Genomic DNA, 20,122 nt, shown 5'->3' on the forward strand with positions numbered 1-20,122 from the left:
ACTAACCACTACATCACACTGGAAGTAAAACTATAATTATTTCACTTTTGTCATATAATAATGAGCAGCTGCTCATGCCTAAATAAATAAATGACCCCAGGAGGCAATCCATTCATCCTAGACTGGCAAGGGCTGCTCACCATCACTGGTCCTAAGACAGCATTCTCCAGACCTGAGCCCCCTGCCCGGTGAGCGCCTCCAATCCCACTAGTCCATATTAGCTATTTTCTCCAGGAATCAATGCAGTTCATTCTACTCAGGTTTTCCAGAAAATCTAGGTCAAGTATTCAAGCAATTGCCGACCCAATGCTAAAAAAGCAGGACAGGGAGGGGGGAAGAAATCTGGATATTTTGGGAGCAGGAGGAATTCACAGCATGGCTCAAATCAGGGCTTAAATTGCAGAAAAACAACAACCACCCCACACTAATGTATTTTAACAACACTTCCAGGCCACTTGTTTACTGCGCATACATACTAATTTGTTTTGCAGGGAGAATGGAAGGTGTTGCCTATTTAATGACCATCCCTTGTGATTTGTTTGCAGGGAGCTTAGATGATGTTGCATCAAATCCAGCAAGTGCTTAGATCCTGCCTGCAGGCTTCCCACGGGCATCTGGCCAGCCACTGTGAGGACCAGAATCCTGGAGCAGGTGGGCCATTGGCCTGATCCAGCTGGGCTCTTCTCATGTTCCTAATGGTACCCCACATTTACTTTTTGTAATTTGTATTATCTTTTGGTTTTTCGTTTGTTGACTGTTTTTTCTTTTTAAAACTAATAAAGAAATTTAATTTTTTTAAAAATATATATAGAAAACAGCTTTGGTCAAGAGTCTGGGCATGCTCAGTGAGACACGCCACTTCTGCCTACCCCCTTGAACAACAGATGCATGAGCATTCGTGCACATCACATGCTGCTTTTGCGCGTGCGCACACACACACAGTTTTCAAAAGCATGTTGGTGTGCAATGGGGTTGATGCTAAAGAATCACAGGTCCCACTGGACATAGAGGGATAACTGCACAGTTCTCTCTTGGCCACAGTCCAGAGAAGCAGCACTGACTGCTGCAATGACACAAGGTCACTGCCTGCACCATCCGTGGGTGTGGGTTGCAGCACTGCGTCAGCAAAAGCATCCATGCAGGGGAACGCAGAGGCATTGCATTTCCTGAAATGTACATTCATAACATGTGTAACGTGTTATAATGCCCTTACAGAGATCTAAGGAGCAGCTCCATTTTTAATTCTGTTCGCCTGTCCTGCTTCAGAAAGGATAGCAAAGAGAAGTGAAAGGTACAGCAAATGGCAAACAGAATAATCCACAGGGTTGGAAGAGAATTTTCTGCATGTGAAAGGGTTTGGGGCTTTTTAGTTTATGGGTGTGTGTGCAATGAGGTGGGGAGATATGATAAACATGATATGTGAAGGAAGCAGGCAGAGATAGAATGGTCTCTCTCCCATAATACTAGAAACTGATCTGACAACAGATTTGGGAGGCATGAATGTAATCACCCCTCCAAATAAGGCATTAACCAGCTTGTGGGATTTGGTGCCCAGAGGAAGCGGTGATGGCCACAAGCTTAGATGGCTTTACAGGGAGATCCGACAACTCATGGAGGAAGGAGACTTGCTCTTACAAAAGGCTACTAGTCATGATGGCTACAGCAGGCTGCCTCCTAGATCAAAGGCAGTACGTCATTGGAGAAGAAACAGCAGGGAGAGGAGGGATTTTGCATTCATGTCCTGCCTTGGGGCTTCCCCAGTACATCTGGTGAGAAGTAGGGAACTAGTCTGACCCAGCAGGGCTCTTCACCTGCTGTTATGTTCTTTTACTGCCATGAATGATGATGATGATGATTCTATCTCCTTTCCACAAAGGAGTTCAGATGGTACACATGGTTTCCCCGCTCCCCGTTTTATCTTCACAACAACCCTGTGAGGCAGGCTGGTAACTCACCCAAGGTCACCTAGCCCATTTCATGACTGAGTGGGATTTGAACCCAGGTCCTAGTCCAACACTCTAACCACTACACCGCACATTATATGGATGGAGACAGAGCATAACATGATGGGACGTAGCTAAAGGAGGAGTGCAGACATCTCACTCAACAGGCATCCAAAAGCCTTGATGGCCACTTGTGAGCCAGCTGTTGCTCCAGCTGAGATTTCAAGGGATGGCACCCCAAGGTCAGCAGAGGGCAGGAACTAGTGAGCCTGTTGGGGCTGAATGTGGAAAGCAGAGGTTGGAACCACTAGACTTCTGCACTACCAAGTAGCCTAGAACAGCAGGTGCCTCCCAGAACCAGGTGGCCTATGAATTAGAATTATTAGCATTAGCATCCATATCCCTCACAAGGCAACTCAAGAGAATAATGAATTATTATTATTATTATTTTAAAAACACACACACATAATGAAACACCATACAGTTTGTGAATATCTAAGTCTATTTACCTAAAAATAAAACAAAGCAGCAGCGTGGAAGCAGCACTGTTTTCAAAACAGCTCAGTCTGTGGCCCTGAGAGACTTTGTTCAAGAAAAGGTAGTTCCAATGAATGATGTTTTTCAAAACACACTTAAAAACATGTAATGTTGGAGGGAGCAGCATCTCCGTGGGCCTGGGGCCACCACAGAGAAACCTCCTCCTCCCTGGTGGCAGCAGCAGCAGCGACCCCACAGGCAGGGAGGGACACGGGGGGGGGGACGAGGGGAGGGAACTCAACCCCTTCCCTGCAGGGCCTCTGTTGGTTGTCATGGCAATCACTGGCAAAGCCCCTCAAACTGACAGGCGTCTGGCTGCAAACTGACATTTTTGAAAACACTCTGGAAGAATAGGCCAATGAGCATGCTACAGAGAACATTTGTGTACAATGTATATGTCACATGTATATACTTGCATAGTTATACAATATATATTGTATTTTAATATTCTGTTGGAAGCCGCCCAGAGTGGCTGGAGAAATCCAGCCACATGGGTCGGGTATGTATGTATGTATGTATGTATGTATAAATAAATACTAATTAATATTAATATATTGTTGGTATCCGTCTTTCTCGAGAGAGAGAATGGAGTGCGTCTTTGGGGGTGAAGTCAAACCACTTTATTCGCAGCACTGGTGTGACCTTCCTAGGGTGCAAGCCTGAGAAGAAATGTGTCTGGAGGTTCTGGGCTGGCTAGACAACAAGACCGACCCCCCCCCCTCTCATTGGGCTAAAGCAAGACGTTTGGCACTTGCTTTGGCTGCAGGAGTTGCTGAAAGGAGGCGTACAAAGCACAATCCCACCATCTCAGGGACTCCAGATTTGTGTAAGGTTTACTTCTTAGCATTTTCTTACCCCAAAGATATCTCACAAGGCAGCAGAGGTCTAAGGTCAGAGTTTTTCTTCTCCTAGATGGGCTTCCTTCTTAGATGGATGAGCCCCACCTGCCCCTCACTTCCCTCCACAGCCTGGGCAGAAACCACCTTCTTGACTGGTCCTGTCTGCCCAAACTGCCAGAGCCTGTCTTCATCCGCAGGGGAGGTCCTTAACTGCTCCCAAATCTCACGGCAGACATGAACTCACCACGACCATGGTAGCTACCAGCCTTAAGGCTCCTCTCCTGGCCTCCATTTCCTGCACCTGCAATATAGAGATGATACTAATCTTCCTTAAAAAAATAGCTGTTAAGCCTACCAAGTTTGTGGGTGTAGGTGTTGTCAATCCACTTAAAATGTTGTATAGATGCAAAGTATCTCCTCATTATTAATGATAACTATGATGTAAGACCAGAGCAGGGTGAGAGGATGAGAATTGCGAAAATATGTCGTATGGGCTGAGGCACGACACACGTCACTCAGCTTCTGCCCCACCCATTCAGCAGTGACTGTGTGGGCCCATTCTCCTCCTCCTCCTTCCTGACCTTCACCTTTTGGTTCCCATTCTGTTCCCCTTATGTCACAGCTCCTCCCTGACTCCTGATGCCCTGAGGGGGTTTTGCAAGAGAGAAATGGAGGCAGACCAGGCAGGAGACAGAAGCCCTGGAGGGATGGGGAGTGAGGAAGCAGGAGGGAGCTGGTGATGCACGGGGCTCTCCATCACTAGGGGCCTCCCCTGCCTATCTCACTTTCCCAATAACTTTTACTCATCCTTAAACACTGCAAATCAAACATAAACAAAAACACTGCCTAATTTCCTGCTGGTGATGAATGGAAAATCTCACTTTCCCTTTTCATTCAGCCGTTCCTTTGACCACAGCCTTCCTCCTGACCTTTCTTCCCTCAAACCAAGGAGACACACAGGATAGAAATAGAACTCGGGTGGCTCTTTTTCCAAACCCAATCTGCTTTGGCCCATTAGATCCCACAGACATGCTGGAAAATTTGTGACTAGTAGATACCTACAATCCAAAGAACCGGCTGGTGAGTTTGAATCCCAGCCAAGAGGACAGATCTTCCTCCCTTCACACAAGCTGGACTGCAAACAGTCTGTTTGCTTTGTTCCTTGAGCAGAACATTCTGTGCCATTACCCACTTCATCCAATTGGAAGCACCACAAACTCAAGGCAGGATGGAGTGCACCTTAGGCTGTGTCCTCTGCATAGTCCATGGATGAAGAGGTTGTTCTTGTAACCCTTGTAACCTCACTTCTGTCAGTGAGGGAACCGCCAGAAGGCCCTTGGAGCAAGATCTCAGTGTCTGCTGCCCAATCTCTTAAAACCATGAAATTAGAACATTGGGGACCTTCACACTTCTCATGCACCCTTCACTCTTGCAAATTAATTCCACACTCTTTATTTATTTTTGGTGCAAACAGTGGTTATTGCTAGGTTTGCACTGCAGCTTGAGAACCACGCTTAACCTTCTTGTTGTAGTTTGGAACAAACCACAGTTAGAAAAAACCCCCAGCAATGCTACCCATGGGTAGCTCTGAAAATTGGAGGGAGAGTTGGAAGCAGGAGTAGTACCAATGCCCTCAGGGTGATCTCACTTTCCTAACTGGTTAGAAGATTGGGCAGTATCCATACTGAGCCTCCGTGTTTGCAGCAGAAATGTCTGCATATTCAAGGAGAACTCTTGCCAAGTTCATTTGCCCAGGCCTGCCCATTTCCTGCAACCAGATCTTCTGGTCCCAGTCTTGGAAAGCAGGTGAAGGTTTGCACTCAACTTCGGAGACAAGATAGGAAACGTGACCCCAAAATCCCCACACTCTGATGGAGTAACATTCAGGATTATTTATTTGCTGAGTTGTACTTCCTGAGCAAGGGGACGCGGGTGGCGCTGTGGTTTAAACCACAGAGCCTAGGGCTTGCTGATCAGAAGGTCGGCGGTTTGAATCCCTGTGATGGGGTGAGCTCCCATTGCTCGGTCCCAGCTCCTGCCCACCTAGCAGTTCGAAAGCATGTCAAAGTGCAAGTAGATAAATAGGTACCACTCCGGTGGGAAGGTAAACGGCATTTCCGTGTGCTGCTCTGGCTTTGTCATGCTGGCCACATAACCCGGAAGCTGTACGCCGGCTCCCTCGGCCAGTAACGTGAGATGAGCGTCACAACCCCAGAGTCGGTCACGACTGGACCTAATGGTCAGGGGTCCCTTTACCTTTACTTCCTGAGCAGTAGTGAAGAAAAGACCTAGGATCCCCTTTCCTGAGTCATACACCAGTGTACAATTGTATGAGCCACCTTGTGACCTTGAGCTGAGCACCAGCAGTGGGGGGACAAGAAAGTCAGTAGCAGCAACATGTGCTGTAGAGCAGGCTTCCTCAAACTCAGCCCTCTAGATGTTTTTGGCCTACAACTCCCATGATCCTTAACTAGCAGGACCAGTGGTCAGGGATGATGGGAATTGTAGTCTCAAAACATCTGAAGGGCCGAGGTTGAGGAAGCCTGCTGTAGAGGGGCTTAGTCTTGTGCCATCACTGAGGCCAAACCAAGGTCAGGGATAGCTATGCAAGCACCGCTTTTCCATATCATTTCCTGCACTTTCAGGTTCCAACAGGATTCCCAAGGTGGCTTACAAAACAATGCAAACTGCAGGCCCCTCCAGATGTCCTTTTAATTTCACATCTCAAAACATTATTGGGGAGGTTACACACAATCACATTTCCATTATCATTTACACCTGCAAAAGTTTCAGGTGATCACACCGCTTCATTGCTGTTTGGTGCATGCCATGTCACTTTCTGCTAAAATCCTGTCACTTTTTATACCATAAAAATGCCGGTTTATTTTTTGTCCCCCTTTTGCTGCACTAAGAGGGCCCCTCCAGATAGCAATAACACAGTAACATTGGAGAACATCATAGAACAAATAATAGAGCAGAATGATGTGCAGTCATAAAGCCATTAATGCACTAATATTGAGTCAATTACGTGTCGCAGAATACACCTGCAATGAACACACACACACACACACACACACACATGTGTCATGGCTTCCCTCAAAGAATGCTGGGAACTGTAGTTTGTTAAGGGCGCTGAGAGTTGTTATGAGACCCCCCACGAGGCTACAATTTCCAGCACCCTTAACAAACTACAGTTCCCAGCATTCTTTGAGGGAAGCCACGATTGCTAAAGTGGTATAAGAGGGATTCAAAGGTAGGTGTAGCTGTGACCTTAGCTAACTTGAAAAGACATGCTTGTGAGGTTCTGTGAATGGCACAGAAGTTGCACACACATTCCAGCTTGATAAGGGATAGTCTTGGGGCTCATCCTGAGAGACAGCAGAAGAGGAGTAGCAGAGGTGAGGAGACGTCATGGGCTGGTTTGGAAATGAACTTAGCTGTCAATGTGACCTTTGGCCCTGAAGAAAGCTAGGAGCTCAAAGAAAGGAGGCGGAAGTTTTTGTGTTTTCACAAAACTATTTTCAACACTCTTCTGCAATTTCCGGAAGACTTATTATTACTAATAATAATAATATTTAGTAGTCACTCTTCCCACAAGTGACCTAAAGCAACTTACAAACACAATATAAACTCTAAAACTACTTACAAAAAACCCCAACGTAAACCTCAAAGAACCCCACAACTAAACAATTAAAAGAGAGCCTGCCCCACTAAAGGAGGCCACAAGGACTTGAAATCCTGAAGGGCCTGGCAACTAACAATAAAGGTGGCAGCAGGCGAGCCTCCCTGGGGAAAGCATTCCACAAGCAAGGAAAGGAACCACCACTGAAAAGCCCGTTGGCATGTTGCCAAACTTGCATCTGGAGCTCCTGGCTTGTTTCAGTGCAAAAGCTCATCTTGTAGCCAAGTTATTTTCCAAACTACCCCATTCCTGTTCTGACTAGCTTTCCCAACTGGGTGAACAGGATTCTGCCATGGTTGTCTCCTTTTCTTGTATTTCAGTTCATCTGCAGTTATTTTCTCTGCTGTTTTTGCTATACTATGTACATCACCTTGAGACATATATGTGAAAGGCAGTCAATTAAGAGGAAGAGGAGGAGGCAGCAAACGGAGTTTTCAGAGTCTCCAAGAGGTGCAGAAAGCTGTCTTGCTCGCTTACAGATTGCTTCCTGCAATCTCCTGTCATCAGAATGCTTATTTTACCAAAAGAGAAGTTCTGTGAAACTCAGAAGCTTGCCCAGACTTAAAAATCACAGACTGATTCGTTCAGTAAGAAATACCAGCTGCATGGATAGCTCAGTTGGTTAGAGCAGGGTGCTGATCCTTGCATGGGACAGTAGCATATTCAAGGGGATGGACTAGATGATCCTCAGGGTCCCTTTCAACTCTACAATTCTATGATTCTATCTCACTTATTCAGTATGCCAGTTTCTGTGACACGAAGGTAGTTAAACTGGAAGAGCAAAGGAGGAAATTTCAGTGACCAAACCGAGAAGGAAAGAGTCTCGCCCAGAGTACAAGAATAACACTCTGGGAGCTCCAGAAGGATGTGTGTCTTCGAAGCCAGCCGTCAAAACAACCACCATCGCTTTCTTTCAACTAACCGAGTAATCCCAAACTCCCGCTAAACCTTTTAGGGGGGTGGGGGCTGCAGCTGCCCCCTCCCCGTCCCTCCCTTAAGAAAGATTCTTGAGGCAAGAGGCACTCCACCCTGGCATGGCTAGCTCAAAACCGCAGGCTGCTGCTGCCGCCGCCTTCCACGCCCACTTGGCAGCCAAGACAGGAAAAGCAGGGGGAGGAGAGGCGAGGGGAAAGTGGGGCGAGCTTTAAATACCAGCCAGAAAGCCCAGGAGCTGCAGGCTGAACTGGCAGCGGCAGGGAACAAGGTGAGCAAATGGCCTCAGTCAGAAAGATCTCTCAGCCCTCAGACCCTGTAGACCGGGGGGGGGGGACTCCCAAGAGAGTCAAAATTGTGAGCTTTTTTAGGAAGGAGGGAGGCCCTTTTTTAGCAGTTCATGTCAAAGTTGTAGGATTTTTTTTAGGGGGGCGGAAAGCCCCGCTTCTTTGGGGTGTAGGGAAATAATGTTGAGCTTTTTTTAGGGGAGCCAAAGTTGTTGAGCTTCTTTGGGGGGAGCCAGTGCTCTAACAGTGATCTACCACAGCCGTCCAGTGATCTACCGGTAGATCACGATCTACCTGTTGGACGTGCCTGCTGTAGAGGAAGCCGTAATCCCGCCTGCAGATTCCCAGCCCTGTTCACCCAGCGAAATGTCAACAAAGGCTCCCTCTTCTGCCTGTCCTTGTTCCTCCCAGCAGTTTTCTACGCTGGCACAGAAATCTCAGGCGCTTGACTTTCCTTCCTAGGATTCCCCCATACCTGCTAAGGCTTCCCCCTTTCAACCCACTGTCTCAGCCTGGGTGGGGTGTCCCCATAGGGACAGGAATCCACCGCACAGCTTGGGTGGCACACACCGAGGGTGGAGGGAGCTGCCCCTGTGGTCCTTCCCGCCTGCCACTATGCCACCCGTCCCTTATTCTCAATCCTGCCCAACCCACAAAACTGGGAGACAAAGAGCTTTGTTCAGCCAGGGTTAGAGAACTCCCTTGCAGGTGCTACTCTGTGGATGATGTTCCCACCCCTTTTCCTGAAGGTCCCTCTCCTGAAACAACTCTCTCTGTGTGTGTTTGTGTCTTCCAGGTCACGACTGAGTCGCTTCTCTCCTTGGGTTAAAAATGGACTCCTCTAAAGTGTGTGGGTTCCTGATGGCCAGCTTCCTCCTTCTGGTTCTGCTGTGGGATCCAACTGCAGCCTGCTCCTGTGCCCCCCGGCACCCCCAATCTGCATACTGCTATGCTGATGTTGGTGAGTCTCTGGACGCTGCTGAAGTCCACGCACTGCCTTTCTCCGGCACTGTCTGACTTCCTCCGCCCTTTGGGGCACAGCTTCCCCTACGGACTCCTGTCCCTGCATTGTGGTGGGGAGCCTCATGCTCAGGCGCCGAGTGTGGCCCTTGCCAGCACTCAGGACAATTCCCTCATTTGTCCTGCTCCACATACTCCCCACATGTTTTTGGTTGTCCTTAAACAGTTGCAATGCCTCTTGCTTGCCTGGCTAGAAGTGTGTGCATGTGTAGATGTGGCTGGAATGCAACCTGCTGTAAAAAGGCAAGCCCCGCCCACTTTTACCTCTAGTCCCTCCTACCACTAGGTCATGCAGCCCCCTAGAAGGTTGTCCATGGGGGAATGTGGTCCTCTGCCCCTGTCCTAGATGTTTGACAGTGGAACAGATTCCCACAAGAGGTGGTGGACTCTCCTTCCTGGGAGGTTTTTAAGCAGAGGTGGAATGGTCATCTGCCATGTATGATTTAGTTGAGTTTCCTGCATTGCTGTGGGTTGGAGTCCCTTCCAGCTCTATAATTCTTTGATTCCATCCATCACTCCCATAAACTGAAATTCACCACCATGCCCCAGGGTTGCAAATAGCCACTTGCCTGGTGGACCTAAAGAAAGGTATTTTTATAAAAGGGAATACAATTGTTCTCTAACATGTCTCAGGCTACATTAGGCTGTAGGCAGGCCACAAACTATATAGGTGCATAAACAGGCTAGTAACTAAGTTGGCAAATCTACACATTCCCCCCTTCCTGTACCAACAGCCTGTGTGTTCCTAACCAGTCATTTAAAGGGTTTGATGGCATACTAATGCCACTTGAGTAGTCAGACTTTAGGAGTGTGTTTTGAAGTCACTAGAAATGCTTTCACTCTGGATTACTTCCCAGTGGTGAGTGCTTAGACCCAGAAGAACCGCCCATCATCTCAGCATGCCTATGGCAATCGGATTGAGGGGGGCTTCCAGACTCTCATTATTTTCAGGTGGGAGACCGGCAACAGTTGTAGTTGAAAGTTCGTAGTAAGGAAAGTGAGGAGGAAATGCACTGGAAAGAGCAGAACCACCTCACTTTGGTGCAATGTCATCTAACATCCTCACGGAACCCTCTGAATAATTGCTCATTAAATAGCCAATGTCATCTAAACTCCGTGCAAACCAATCAGGACACAGAGTCAATAAACAGGTTATCTGGAAGTGCCCCAAGATGGTGATGAGGATGTTGAGGATGATGGTTCTAGCAGGGCTCTTGGGTCTTCCTCATCTTCAACTACCTAACCTGGATAAGTTTGGCAAGTGAACCTTCCCCCAACAGTTCATCTCCATCCCAGAAAAAGCTTCACATGCGAAATTTCTGCAAACCAGGCAGTTGTTAGAAGCGCAGGAACCCAAACACTACACAAACCGAAGGTTGACAGTGCAAATGGAAACTTGGTCATATATCATGGTATGCTGAGGTTTTATCCCCTCTAAACACTCCTGGAACTGTTTCAGTACTTACGCTTGCTAACACCCCCTTAAAAGTGCTTCAGAAGCATTTTTAAGTCCTGCAATAGTACGCACTTGATAATAAGTAAATATGCCCTGCACTGCCCCCTGCTGGCATTATAGTATACAATCTATGCGTATTCCCTTAGATGTACCTCAGCTACATTCAGTATAGAATCAGGCAATTAATTTCGCCCCCCCCACCTGTCACTAGGAAACGTTTACCCTGTCACTGAAATAAATTAGGCAAATGGGCATGTTTAACTGGTAGGCTTGAGTCTGATTTAAAAAATGTGCCTCTTTCTTTTCTTGTCTCTTTTTAAAAAAGATTTTTAACATAAAATGATTCTGGGCCGTTTTATTTTATTCTACATTCTAAATTTGGGGTGGGATGCAATGCCCCACTGTTACAACTGTTCCATCTGCACAAGCACTTCAGCCAGATGGAATGATTCCCCCCCCCCCCCGGTCCCTTCCATCTGCTTTTCTGCAGGTCCTCCCCCCAGCCTCCCTGCCCCAAGCCAATTTCAAGGAGAAGTGGGGGAGCTCTTTTGTCCAAGCAGAAGTCCTTACACAGGGCTTCCTCTGAAGGGGCTCCTTGGGTGATTCACCCTTTGAATTTTTAAGATTTCTGTTCTTTCTTTGACTAAAAGAAAGTGGTTGGGATTGAAAGAGGCTCAGGAATCATAAAGCACTGAGGTGGGGAGCAGGAGGGGAATTGCAGACAAATCTCACCGGTGTGACTGAATACAACTGAACTCATTTGGTTTACATGTTATAAACCCTGATCTCAGCTGTTATCAATATATTATTATGCCACTAGTAACAAAAATTGCAATCATAGGTACCTGCCTTAAATCAAGTCAGACCAGTGCTTTTTCCAGGGTGTACTCAAGGGGACACAGTACTGGCCCCTTTTGTTGTTGTTAAAAAGTGTGGCATGGTGAATACCAGCACCTATTTTTCTAGAAGAAAGCACTGGGTCAGACTATTTGTCAACCTTGCCTAGTATTGTCTATTCTGATTGGCAGCAACTCTCCAGGGTCTTGGTCATAAAGGGAGGGTTTTTCCCCATCACCTGCTCCCTGATCCTTTTAAACTGTAGGTGCCAGAGACTGACCTTGGGACCTCCTGCATATAAACACAGGAAGCTGTCTTATACCAAGTCAGACTACTGCACTATCTAGCTCACCATTGCCTACACACTGACTGGCAGCAGCTCTATGGGGTTCCAGAGACGGGGCATTCCCAGCCCTACCTGGAGATGCTGGGGATTAAACCTGGAACCTTCTGCATGCAGAGCAGATGCCCTGCCCCGAGCTACAGTCCCTCCAAGGACCTAATCAGAGGAGAGCACTAGCTATGCCTAAAGGCCAAGCCCATCACAAAGCTGTAGTAATTTGAGTCCTCTTTGGTTGCAGACTCACAACACAGCACAGAGAAAGCAGCTTCCCTGGCTGGACTAGGGGGAGAAGCTCAGAGTGGGATTTCCACTTGCAGTCCAATCAACACGCGTGCGCGCGCGCACACACACACACCCCTCCCTCCTGCTGCTCAGTTTCCTCCAAAAGCCTTCTTGGAGGGAGATTATGGGAGAGCCTACAAAGAGGATTACATCTCACTTTGCATTTCCTAGCGGATCTATGACCAAAATGTGAATGACAGAAGAATAATCTTCAGCCGAGTGTTAAAATGCAAGTGGTGTTTCAACAACTCCAGTACATGAACATAGTTGCAGGAAAATCTGTCCAGTGGCTTTTTAGGAACTCTGAAAAGCATCACCAGGCTCCCCACCTCACCCCCGCCAAACTACTGAAGACTTCCTTGTTCCAGCAAGCTTTTGTTTTGTTTTTATAATTTGGTTTCAATGGCTGAATTTGCCTCCTTCTTCATTGAGCCTTTGTATTGTTGTTTGTAATGCAGTTTATTGTTGTACGCTGCTCAGAGTGGCACATTTTGCACTGAAATAGCAGAATCTAAATGTCTGCATAAAAAAAACCAGGCGGTCACAGCCCGCTCTCCACTTTCTGTATTCAGGGGGCTTTTCATATCAGATGGCCAGCAGAGTCAGAGGTGAAATGATGGGAGGTAGTCCATATGGAGGGTATCACTGACTTAACTCCAAGGGGAGGCATCCCTGTTAGAAGTTGTACTTCAGAATTCTGACCCTTACAAGAGAAAGAGAGTGTAGTTTTATAGGGAAATCAAGTGCGAGGATGGGGAGCCTTTGGAGTCAGGCTCCGAAGCCCATCCACCTCAGCCAGCAGAGCTAAGACTTCGGGGAGATGGGAGTTGTAGTGCAGCAACATCTGGAGGGCCAGAGGTTCCCTGCTGCAGGCCTTGTGAGAACAGCAAGTCTGGGTGTAACTCTGAGGCTGCAGAGCAGACAAATTGCAGAAGAAACCGAAGCCGAGGTGACAAGATTCCCAAGCATCCTGCACCATCCCTCCTTAGGGTGTAACGTAATGAGAGAGAGGGATATCAAAGTCAAGGTCAAAAGCCAGGAGAGCTGGGAAGAGTGGAAGAAAAGTTGTGACGCAATACCATTTTTCCCTCTGCAGTGATCCGGGGTAAATTTGTGGGAGTCAGCAAGCAGCAGGTGAACATCTCCGTAGGGGAACCAGTGTGGTGGATGCAACACGAGATCAAAACCACCAAGGTGAGCTTCTCCTGCTACTATAATGTAACCCAGAGACTCACCAATGGGACCCCCTAAAGCCACCATTTTGCTGGTGGGCAGGACAAGCTGGTGGAGATCCCATTCCACAGCCAGTGAGCCTGCTTGGATCCATGCAGCAATGCAACGCAGCAGCCAAGCGTTCCTCATCCTCAGTAGCTCCTTCCCTCTTCCCGGAAGATGCTGCATTTGCTGAGCCTGAAAACTTCCCATGGAAAGTGAGCACTTTGCCTCCCTTCCTTGCAAGTTTTTGCAGAGAGATAGGGCTATCCAGGCTCTGCGCTGCCACCCACTACACATTCTCAGAACAGCTGGTTTCTCCCCCTTTCCTTTCCTTTCCTTTGTTTTCATTCTCACTTCTAGACCGGGGGGGGGGGGGCTGCAAGGTGCCCTTGAGATCTGAGGATGCCTCTTGCTTGTCTGGCGGGAAACCAGCCTGCAGCACAAAGGCAAAATGTACATTGCTAAGGATGCTTTTGCCTCTGGCCCCACCACTAGTGCCATGCAGCCCTCAGGAGGTTGCCTGGAAGGGAATGCAGCCCTCAGGTTCCCTGCCTCTGAAGGTTTTCTACACCCCCAAGGCCTCCGCAACACACTGACAGGCACTCCCTTGGCAGATGCTCACATGAGCAGACCCTTCTGGAGGGGGCGGTGGCAAAAGATTGAGCCTTCTCAGCATTATGATGATGATGATTATCATCATCACCATCATCAGTTAAATTTATGGGGCTTGAACAAGCATGAATGCAAGACATGTGCTCCCCCCTGAGCTACAACCTCTTCCCTACTTCTGTAAGAGCCGGGAAGAGCCCTGTCCCTGCACCTGTCCCTCTCTTGGCCCCTTCCTGGTCACTGAACTACCTTCCCCCCCCCTCTCCACAGGTGTACAAGGGCCCTGAGGAGATGCAAGATGTCCGTTTTCTCCACACGCCTGCCATGGAAAGCCTCTGCGGCTATGAACACAAGGGCCCTCTCAAAGGAGAAGAATATGTCATTGCAGGTATGGTGTGCCATCTTTTTGCCAGGAAGCACTTGGGGCAAATTGAAACTCACAAATAACCCTGAGTGAAAGAAGGCAGGCAGGCCTATGTGCCCTCTGCTCACAGCCATTTGAGGGTGGTGTGGATTTGTCAAGAGGAGCGCCATGTCACTGAGGCCTAGATATGTGGGGAGTGGCTATGGTACCAGAGAGCAAGGGAAATGCCCTTTGCACACGCTCAGAGGCATCCTCCTGCCAAACTGCACAAGAAAGGATAGACAGTTCTAGGGCCCTTCCAGGATCAGGGCCAGCCCCGTCACAGGAACGAAAGCCTTTGGCAGCAGGTTTGAAGTTCCCACTAAGAAGTAGCAAATTGTCGCTTTCATGCTGTTTTACTGGAGCAGGCACCAATGAATTTTCTCTCTCAGGTGACTAAATGTTTTGAAGCAACACGAATGAGAGAATAGGAAAATACAGGAACTTCATGGGGTGAGGAGGCTGTGCTGGCCACCAAGTTGGGTGGCTTTAAAGGAGAATTATACAAACTCATGGAGAATAAAATCATTAGTGGCTACTAACCATGATGGCTATGGTCAGACCCCTGGAATGCAGGAAAGTGCAGGAGGGGAGAATGCTCTTCTGCTCAGCTGCTGCTCCCCGGGCATCTGGTTGGCCACTGTGAGAACAGGATGCTAGACTAGATGGGTCATTGGCCTGATCCTGCAGGGCTCCACTTATGTTCTTAGAAAGTGCCAACCAGTGTAAGGGTTCAGCGATGGTTTTGCTGTGCTGTTGCTTTGACACCCGCTCTGAATCTGCTCCTCTTTCTGGACCAGCCACAACCAGCCCAGGGCCTTCATGACACCCAGGACTGTGTCACTCACAAAGCTTCCCTCTCAGAAGAGAGGAAGAACAAGTCAGCATTACGCAAGACCTCCTTGGGAGCACTGTGTTCTGGACATCATGAGCACACAAAAAAGGGTTGGGGGAGGTTTTTCAATGGAAGGCTATGAAGTTACAAGATTTCAGGAGGAAGCGACGGAGAATCACCAGTAAGAAACAAAGCAAATCGTATTGAAATCCTGTGTAACCTCCCCGATACCATCATGAGCACAAAACATCATGAATACCCAACGAAAAGGGCATCCAGAGTAGCCCTTATACTGTACATTTTCAACATTTTAACCCCAGCTTTTGTCGGAGAGCTCAGGCCTGATCTAGACCAACAGCTTAATGCAGAGGTGCCCAAACTTTTTCCAAAGAGGGCGAGATTTGATGAAGTGAACATGCGTGAGGGCCGACCAACGTTGTTGCACCTTTTTTTAGGATTTTACCCCAGGACATATATTGCCGCGGGGACCGGATTAAATCAACCAGTGGGCCGGATTAGGCCCCCAAAACGGACTTTGGACATGCCTGGCTTAATGCATAGTGAGCACTCCTATGTGGACAGCACCTCTTCAGGATACAGGAGTGGGACTGGTCAACTGAATGCTCTCCCATGGAGGCAGGTGGAATAGTTGCTACACAAAGGATGCCAGCATCTCATGGATAGTTTTAGGGCAGGCCAGAATGCCTCCCCCCACCAACAGCCAATTGAGTTGTTCTTTTAAATGGATGAGTATTCAAGAATGTGAGCACCCCTACAGTCAAAGATGACACTGCCCAGGAATAGTTTTATCTCACAGTGAGCGCCTTGTCTAGGCTGGCCTCAAAGCTGCTTGTAACAAAAGAATGTGAACAATATGTTTTCTGCTCTAATGGCCAAAAAAACCCCTCCAAAACAAATAAACACAGCATGTCTTTTTGAAAGGGCAGCTTAATAACAGAGTAGATTGCCTAGGAAACTAGTGAAATCTCTTTTCTTCCCAGGGATACTTTAGCTATGGGTCATGATTCCAAAGAAACACAAGAAAACACATAATGTCGTTTGGGGCATGAAATTCTACCGACTGAGAATATCAGGTTTCATTTAATTAAGAAGAAGCAGAGGCAGCAGGTTTCTAGCCCTTGTGTTTTTAAAGATCTGTTATGACAGCAGAAATCTCAAAAAGCAGAGGGAATGCTGAATGAGATGCTCAGGGACAGGGGGTTCCGTACCTCACACGGCTTCCTAACCTGAGCCATGACTACCAAAGTCAGAATAAATCATGCAAAAGTGAACAAATGATGAAAAGAAAAAGAAAAACGACTTGCAAAATGGCCTCATATGAATTTCGTGCTCAGGTCACACAATTCAATTTTGGGGGAGCATGGAATCTGCATTTGTCCAGGAAAAGATTTGTTATTACCAAAGGGCAAGTTATGCACAACCCTGCTTATGGTTGCAAAGATGCGTGGCGTTATTGATAAACCTTCAAACCTCTCATCAGGTTACAATTTTAGTTATGAAAGCAAGGTCTGGGGGTGACAAAGCCTTGTGAACAAGTCCTCTATATTCTCCTCCTCCTCCATATTTACACTTAACTTTTCTCTCTTACCTGTTTTTTCACCTCCCAACAGGCATGCTGGAAGGTGACCGTGCCATGATCACGGCCTGCTCCTTCATCGAGCCGTGGTCTCAGCTGTCCTTTGCACAGAAGCGAGGCCTGAGTTCAGACTACAGCAAGGGCTGCAACTGCACAGTGAGTACCTGCCCCCCCCAGCAGACCCTTTCAGAGACAGATGTAGTTGCTAAGAGGAGGCCATATGCTTGCAGATGGGGCAGGGCCCTCCAGGAGAAAGCATGCACCCTCTGAAGAGCTCTGTCTAGCTCAAAAGCCAATGTCATTTGACATTAGCTGCAAAGGGTCTAATGAAAACGTGCTTCCTTATCTGTTATACGTATGGGCTGCCATACGTCTGGGATTACCAGGATTTCAGAGGAAGAATTGATGTCTGGGGGGGGGGTTCCAAAAGGTGGCGCTTTGTCCTGGGGTGTCTTGGTTTTTATTTTTTGAAATATGGCAACCCTATTTGGACCCGAATTTATTTTTTAACAGGAACCGTATTTTAAACTCAGCAAGGATTGAGGGGTCAGCAGCACTGACTCCACCCATTCAGCCTCTCTGACATGCCTCAGGTGCACAAGTCCGAGGGCTCCTTCGCCCCCTTTTCTCCAGTGTGGAGAGCAAGGGAGTCATTGGCACAACTCTCCCCCATATGGTCTCCTTCAGTGGAAGAAAATGATTGTGAATTGTTGGGGACTGTGGGGCCAGAGTGAGTCCTCAGGTCACTGGTGGCTGGTCCTCACGATTAGGGCAAGGCAGAGCTAGCACATCACCAGCAGTGATGGCTGGGGTGCAATGGAACTGGTAGCGCAAAAGGCAGGGAGACCAACCCTTTTCTTGTGAGGAATCCTATTCGGAATAAGGGAATTGCCCTTTAAAAAAGGAAAAAGTTGACAGCTATGTAGGTGGCGCCAATGATTATGACAGGCACAGATACCCCCAATAGGATGTTAAATTTTATAGTTCATTATCAATCAAAGAAGAATGGATGGAGGCAGGATCCAGATCTTCATTTTTCCAAAATGCAAGTAAGAAGCCAGGCAGGTGGGGGCTGGCTGAGGGCAGAATGAGGTTGGTGGAGCAGTGCCCCATTTGCCCTCCTGCAGGACCGGCCCACCCGTGAGGCAAGGTGAGGTCACTGCCTCAGGCAAGACGATTCACAGAGGCAGCAGATCCAGATATGGATCTTATCCCACCTCACTTGTTCCTGATGTAGATCCCCCCCACACACACTTCTTCCCTGGTGGGGAGGGGGTACCATTTTCTGGCTCCCCTCAGGTGCCAAAATGTCTTGGGCTGGTCTTATCCCCATGGACCAGCTTCCACTGGTCAACAGAGGTGGGGGATGGGATGTTGCTACGATGTGTGAGGGGGACCTGTCCACTCATGTTTCTGTGTGTCACTCTTCCTTCACAAAAAGGTTGTGCCCTGCAATTCCATGCCGTGCTCCATCACCTCTGACAACCAGTGCCTGTGGACAGATGGGATCATGTCCAGGATATGGGAAGGCTTCCAGGCCAAACGCTTGGCTTGCCTGCCCCGGGGTGAAAGCACCGGCCTCTGCACTTGGCAGTCGCTGAGCACCCAAGGGCCTGGCTCCCTTCGCAAAGTTCTCCTGAGGCAGTGATATCTTTGTGGACCCTTCCCTTCCTATCTCTGGATTGTCTCTTTTTAAAATAAACGTCAGTTCCAAACCACCATCTCTGCCCCTGCCTGTTCTTCCTTGTTCATTCTTTGCCTGGAAAATCTGAAGCTTCCGTTAAGAGCAAGCCTCTATTTCTTTTTCTGGAAGAAAAACCAGAAGAGCCAAAACGTTTTCTGCAAAAGGCATAGAGCCAAGAGAAGTTGTAGATGTTGTTCTTCAGTGGCCAGGGAGAGAATCTTCTTCAAAATGAGCCATAGAGCCCTTCCCACCTTGGCATTTTCTGCAGGCCCTTCCAGATGAGCATCCATCCTCATTTGTTTGCAGGGAGGTGAGCTGACCCTAGCTATTGAAGGAGTTGTTTGGGGGCAGGTTAGGTGACGTTGCACCAAATCAAATGTTATACCACTTTTCAGTGCATTTCCCTGTCACCTTTCCTTCTTGCAAAAAGCCCAGTATTTGGCGGGAGTAGGTTTGTCACGCAAGACCTCCCCGTCAACCCTAACTGCAGAACCTGAACGGGCCATCGTGTATTTGAATCCCACTAGAAGATAGAGACAGTCTGGAACTGCCCTCTGACTCCTGGCCCTTCCCCATGAACCTGAAATGCTGCCCCCCGCCAAAGCATCTGCTTTCAATATTAATCATTAGCCCCATGTGGCTTCCAAGCTGTTCAAATGCAGCTCCTAATGCTGGAGAGGTAGCTAAGGGGCTTGCCCTTGTCCCTCCTCCATCTCCAACCATGCAGTGCACTCAAGAGAACCTTGGGGGGGGGAGGAGGAAACCAAGGCAATAAGGCCGCTCCGCAGGGTCTCAAGCACGGGCAGTGGGGGACTGTTCCCTGCAGACAGTGGCTCAGCTTGAAGAGGAAGGAATGGAGCAATGGACCACCACCACCACCACCACTGTGCCTAACAATTATACTAGGCGTTGTAAGAAGAGTTTAAAATAGAAACTCCCTGTCTGTCTGCAGCTCTGTACAACATTGTTTTAAAGGCAAGGAGGAAACAGGAGGAAAGGGCGATTGGCAAAGAGGAGGGCTGCTCGATGATGATAGCAGATGCTAAGGAAAGAAGAAAGACTGAAGCAAAGCAAAGCAAGAAAAAAGATAAGCTTTTGGTGTTCAGAGGTGCGCTACCTCTGACTGTGAGAGTAGCACAAAGCCATTGTGGCCAGCAGTCATGACCCTAGTTCCAGTAACAGCAAACACAAACCATGGGTTGGGAAACCCCAATCCAAGCCCTTATTCATAGTCCCAGCCGCAGTCTCTTGGCCAGCAAGGTGTGTCCATGGGAATACCATATAAGGAAGCATGTGACATATTTCGAATCTGAAAGCTGTGGGATCTCACCCCATGTCATTTAAATCCAGTGCACAATGAGAGCCAGCCAACATTTAAGCCCATGACAGCCCCATTTGATAATGGCAATGGGCCAAAACCATCAAAATGAATGTCAATAGGGACAAATGTAAGGTCCTTCACTTAGGCAGGAAGAACCAGATGCATAAATATAAGATAGGGGACACCTGGCTTACTAGCAGTACATGTGAAAAAGGATCTAGGGGAACAGGGTGATGCAGCAGCAAAAAAGGCTAATGCTATTCTAGGCTGCATCAACAGACGTCTAGTGTCCAGATCAA

General features: G+C 48.1%; 2 protein-coding genes across 4 annotated transcripts in view; one reads left to right on the top strand and one right to left on the bottom strand.

Moving 5' to 3' along the window:
* The window catches only part of SYN1 (synapsin I), an 84,507-nt gene that overhangs the window by 28,302 nt on the left and 36,083 nt on the right, over window positions 1-20,122 (bottom strand). The window lies entirely within an intron of this gene.
* TIMP1 (TIMP metallopeptidase inhibitor 1) lies at window positions 8,141-18,537 on the top strand. Its single transcript, XM_033172963.1, has 6 exons — window positions 8,141-8,205; window positions 9,018-9,182; window positions 13,256-13,353; window positions 14,254-14,371; window positions 16,853-16,974; window positions 18,260-18,537. The coding sequence occupies exons 2-6, from the start codon at window positions 9,053-9,055 to the stop codon at window positions 18,464-18,466; spliced, it is 675 nt and encodes a 224-aa protein (XP_033028854.1). The 5' UTR covers window positions 8,141-8,205; window positions 9,018-9,052; the 3' UTR covers window positions 18,467-18,537.

The sequence above is a fragment of the Lacerta agilis genome, chromosome 16 (assembly GCF_009819535.1).
Source record: "Lacerta agilis isolate rLacAgi1 chromosome 16, rLacAgi1.pri, whole genome shotgun sequence".
Lineage (NCBI taxonomy): Eukaryota > Metazoa > Chordata > Lepidosauria > Squamata > Lacertidae > Lacerta > Lacerta agilis.

Excerpts from the sequence above, each read along its gene's own strand:
- TIMP1 (XM_033172963.1), top strand. The coding sequence starts at position 9,053 with ATGGACTCCTCTAAAGTGTGTGGGTTCCTGATGGCCAGCTTCCTCCTT. Across the intron at positions 9,183-13,255 it reads ATACTGCTATGCTGATGTTG|TGATCCGGGGTAAATTTGTG; the intron begins GTGAGTCTCTGG and ends TTCCCTCTGCAG. Across the intron at positions 13,354-14,253 it reads ACGAGATCAAAACCACCAAG|GTGTACAAGGGCCCTGAGGA; the intron begins GTGAGCTTCTCC and ends CCCTCTCCACAG.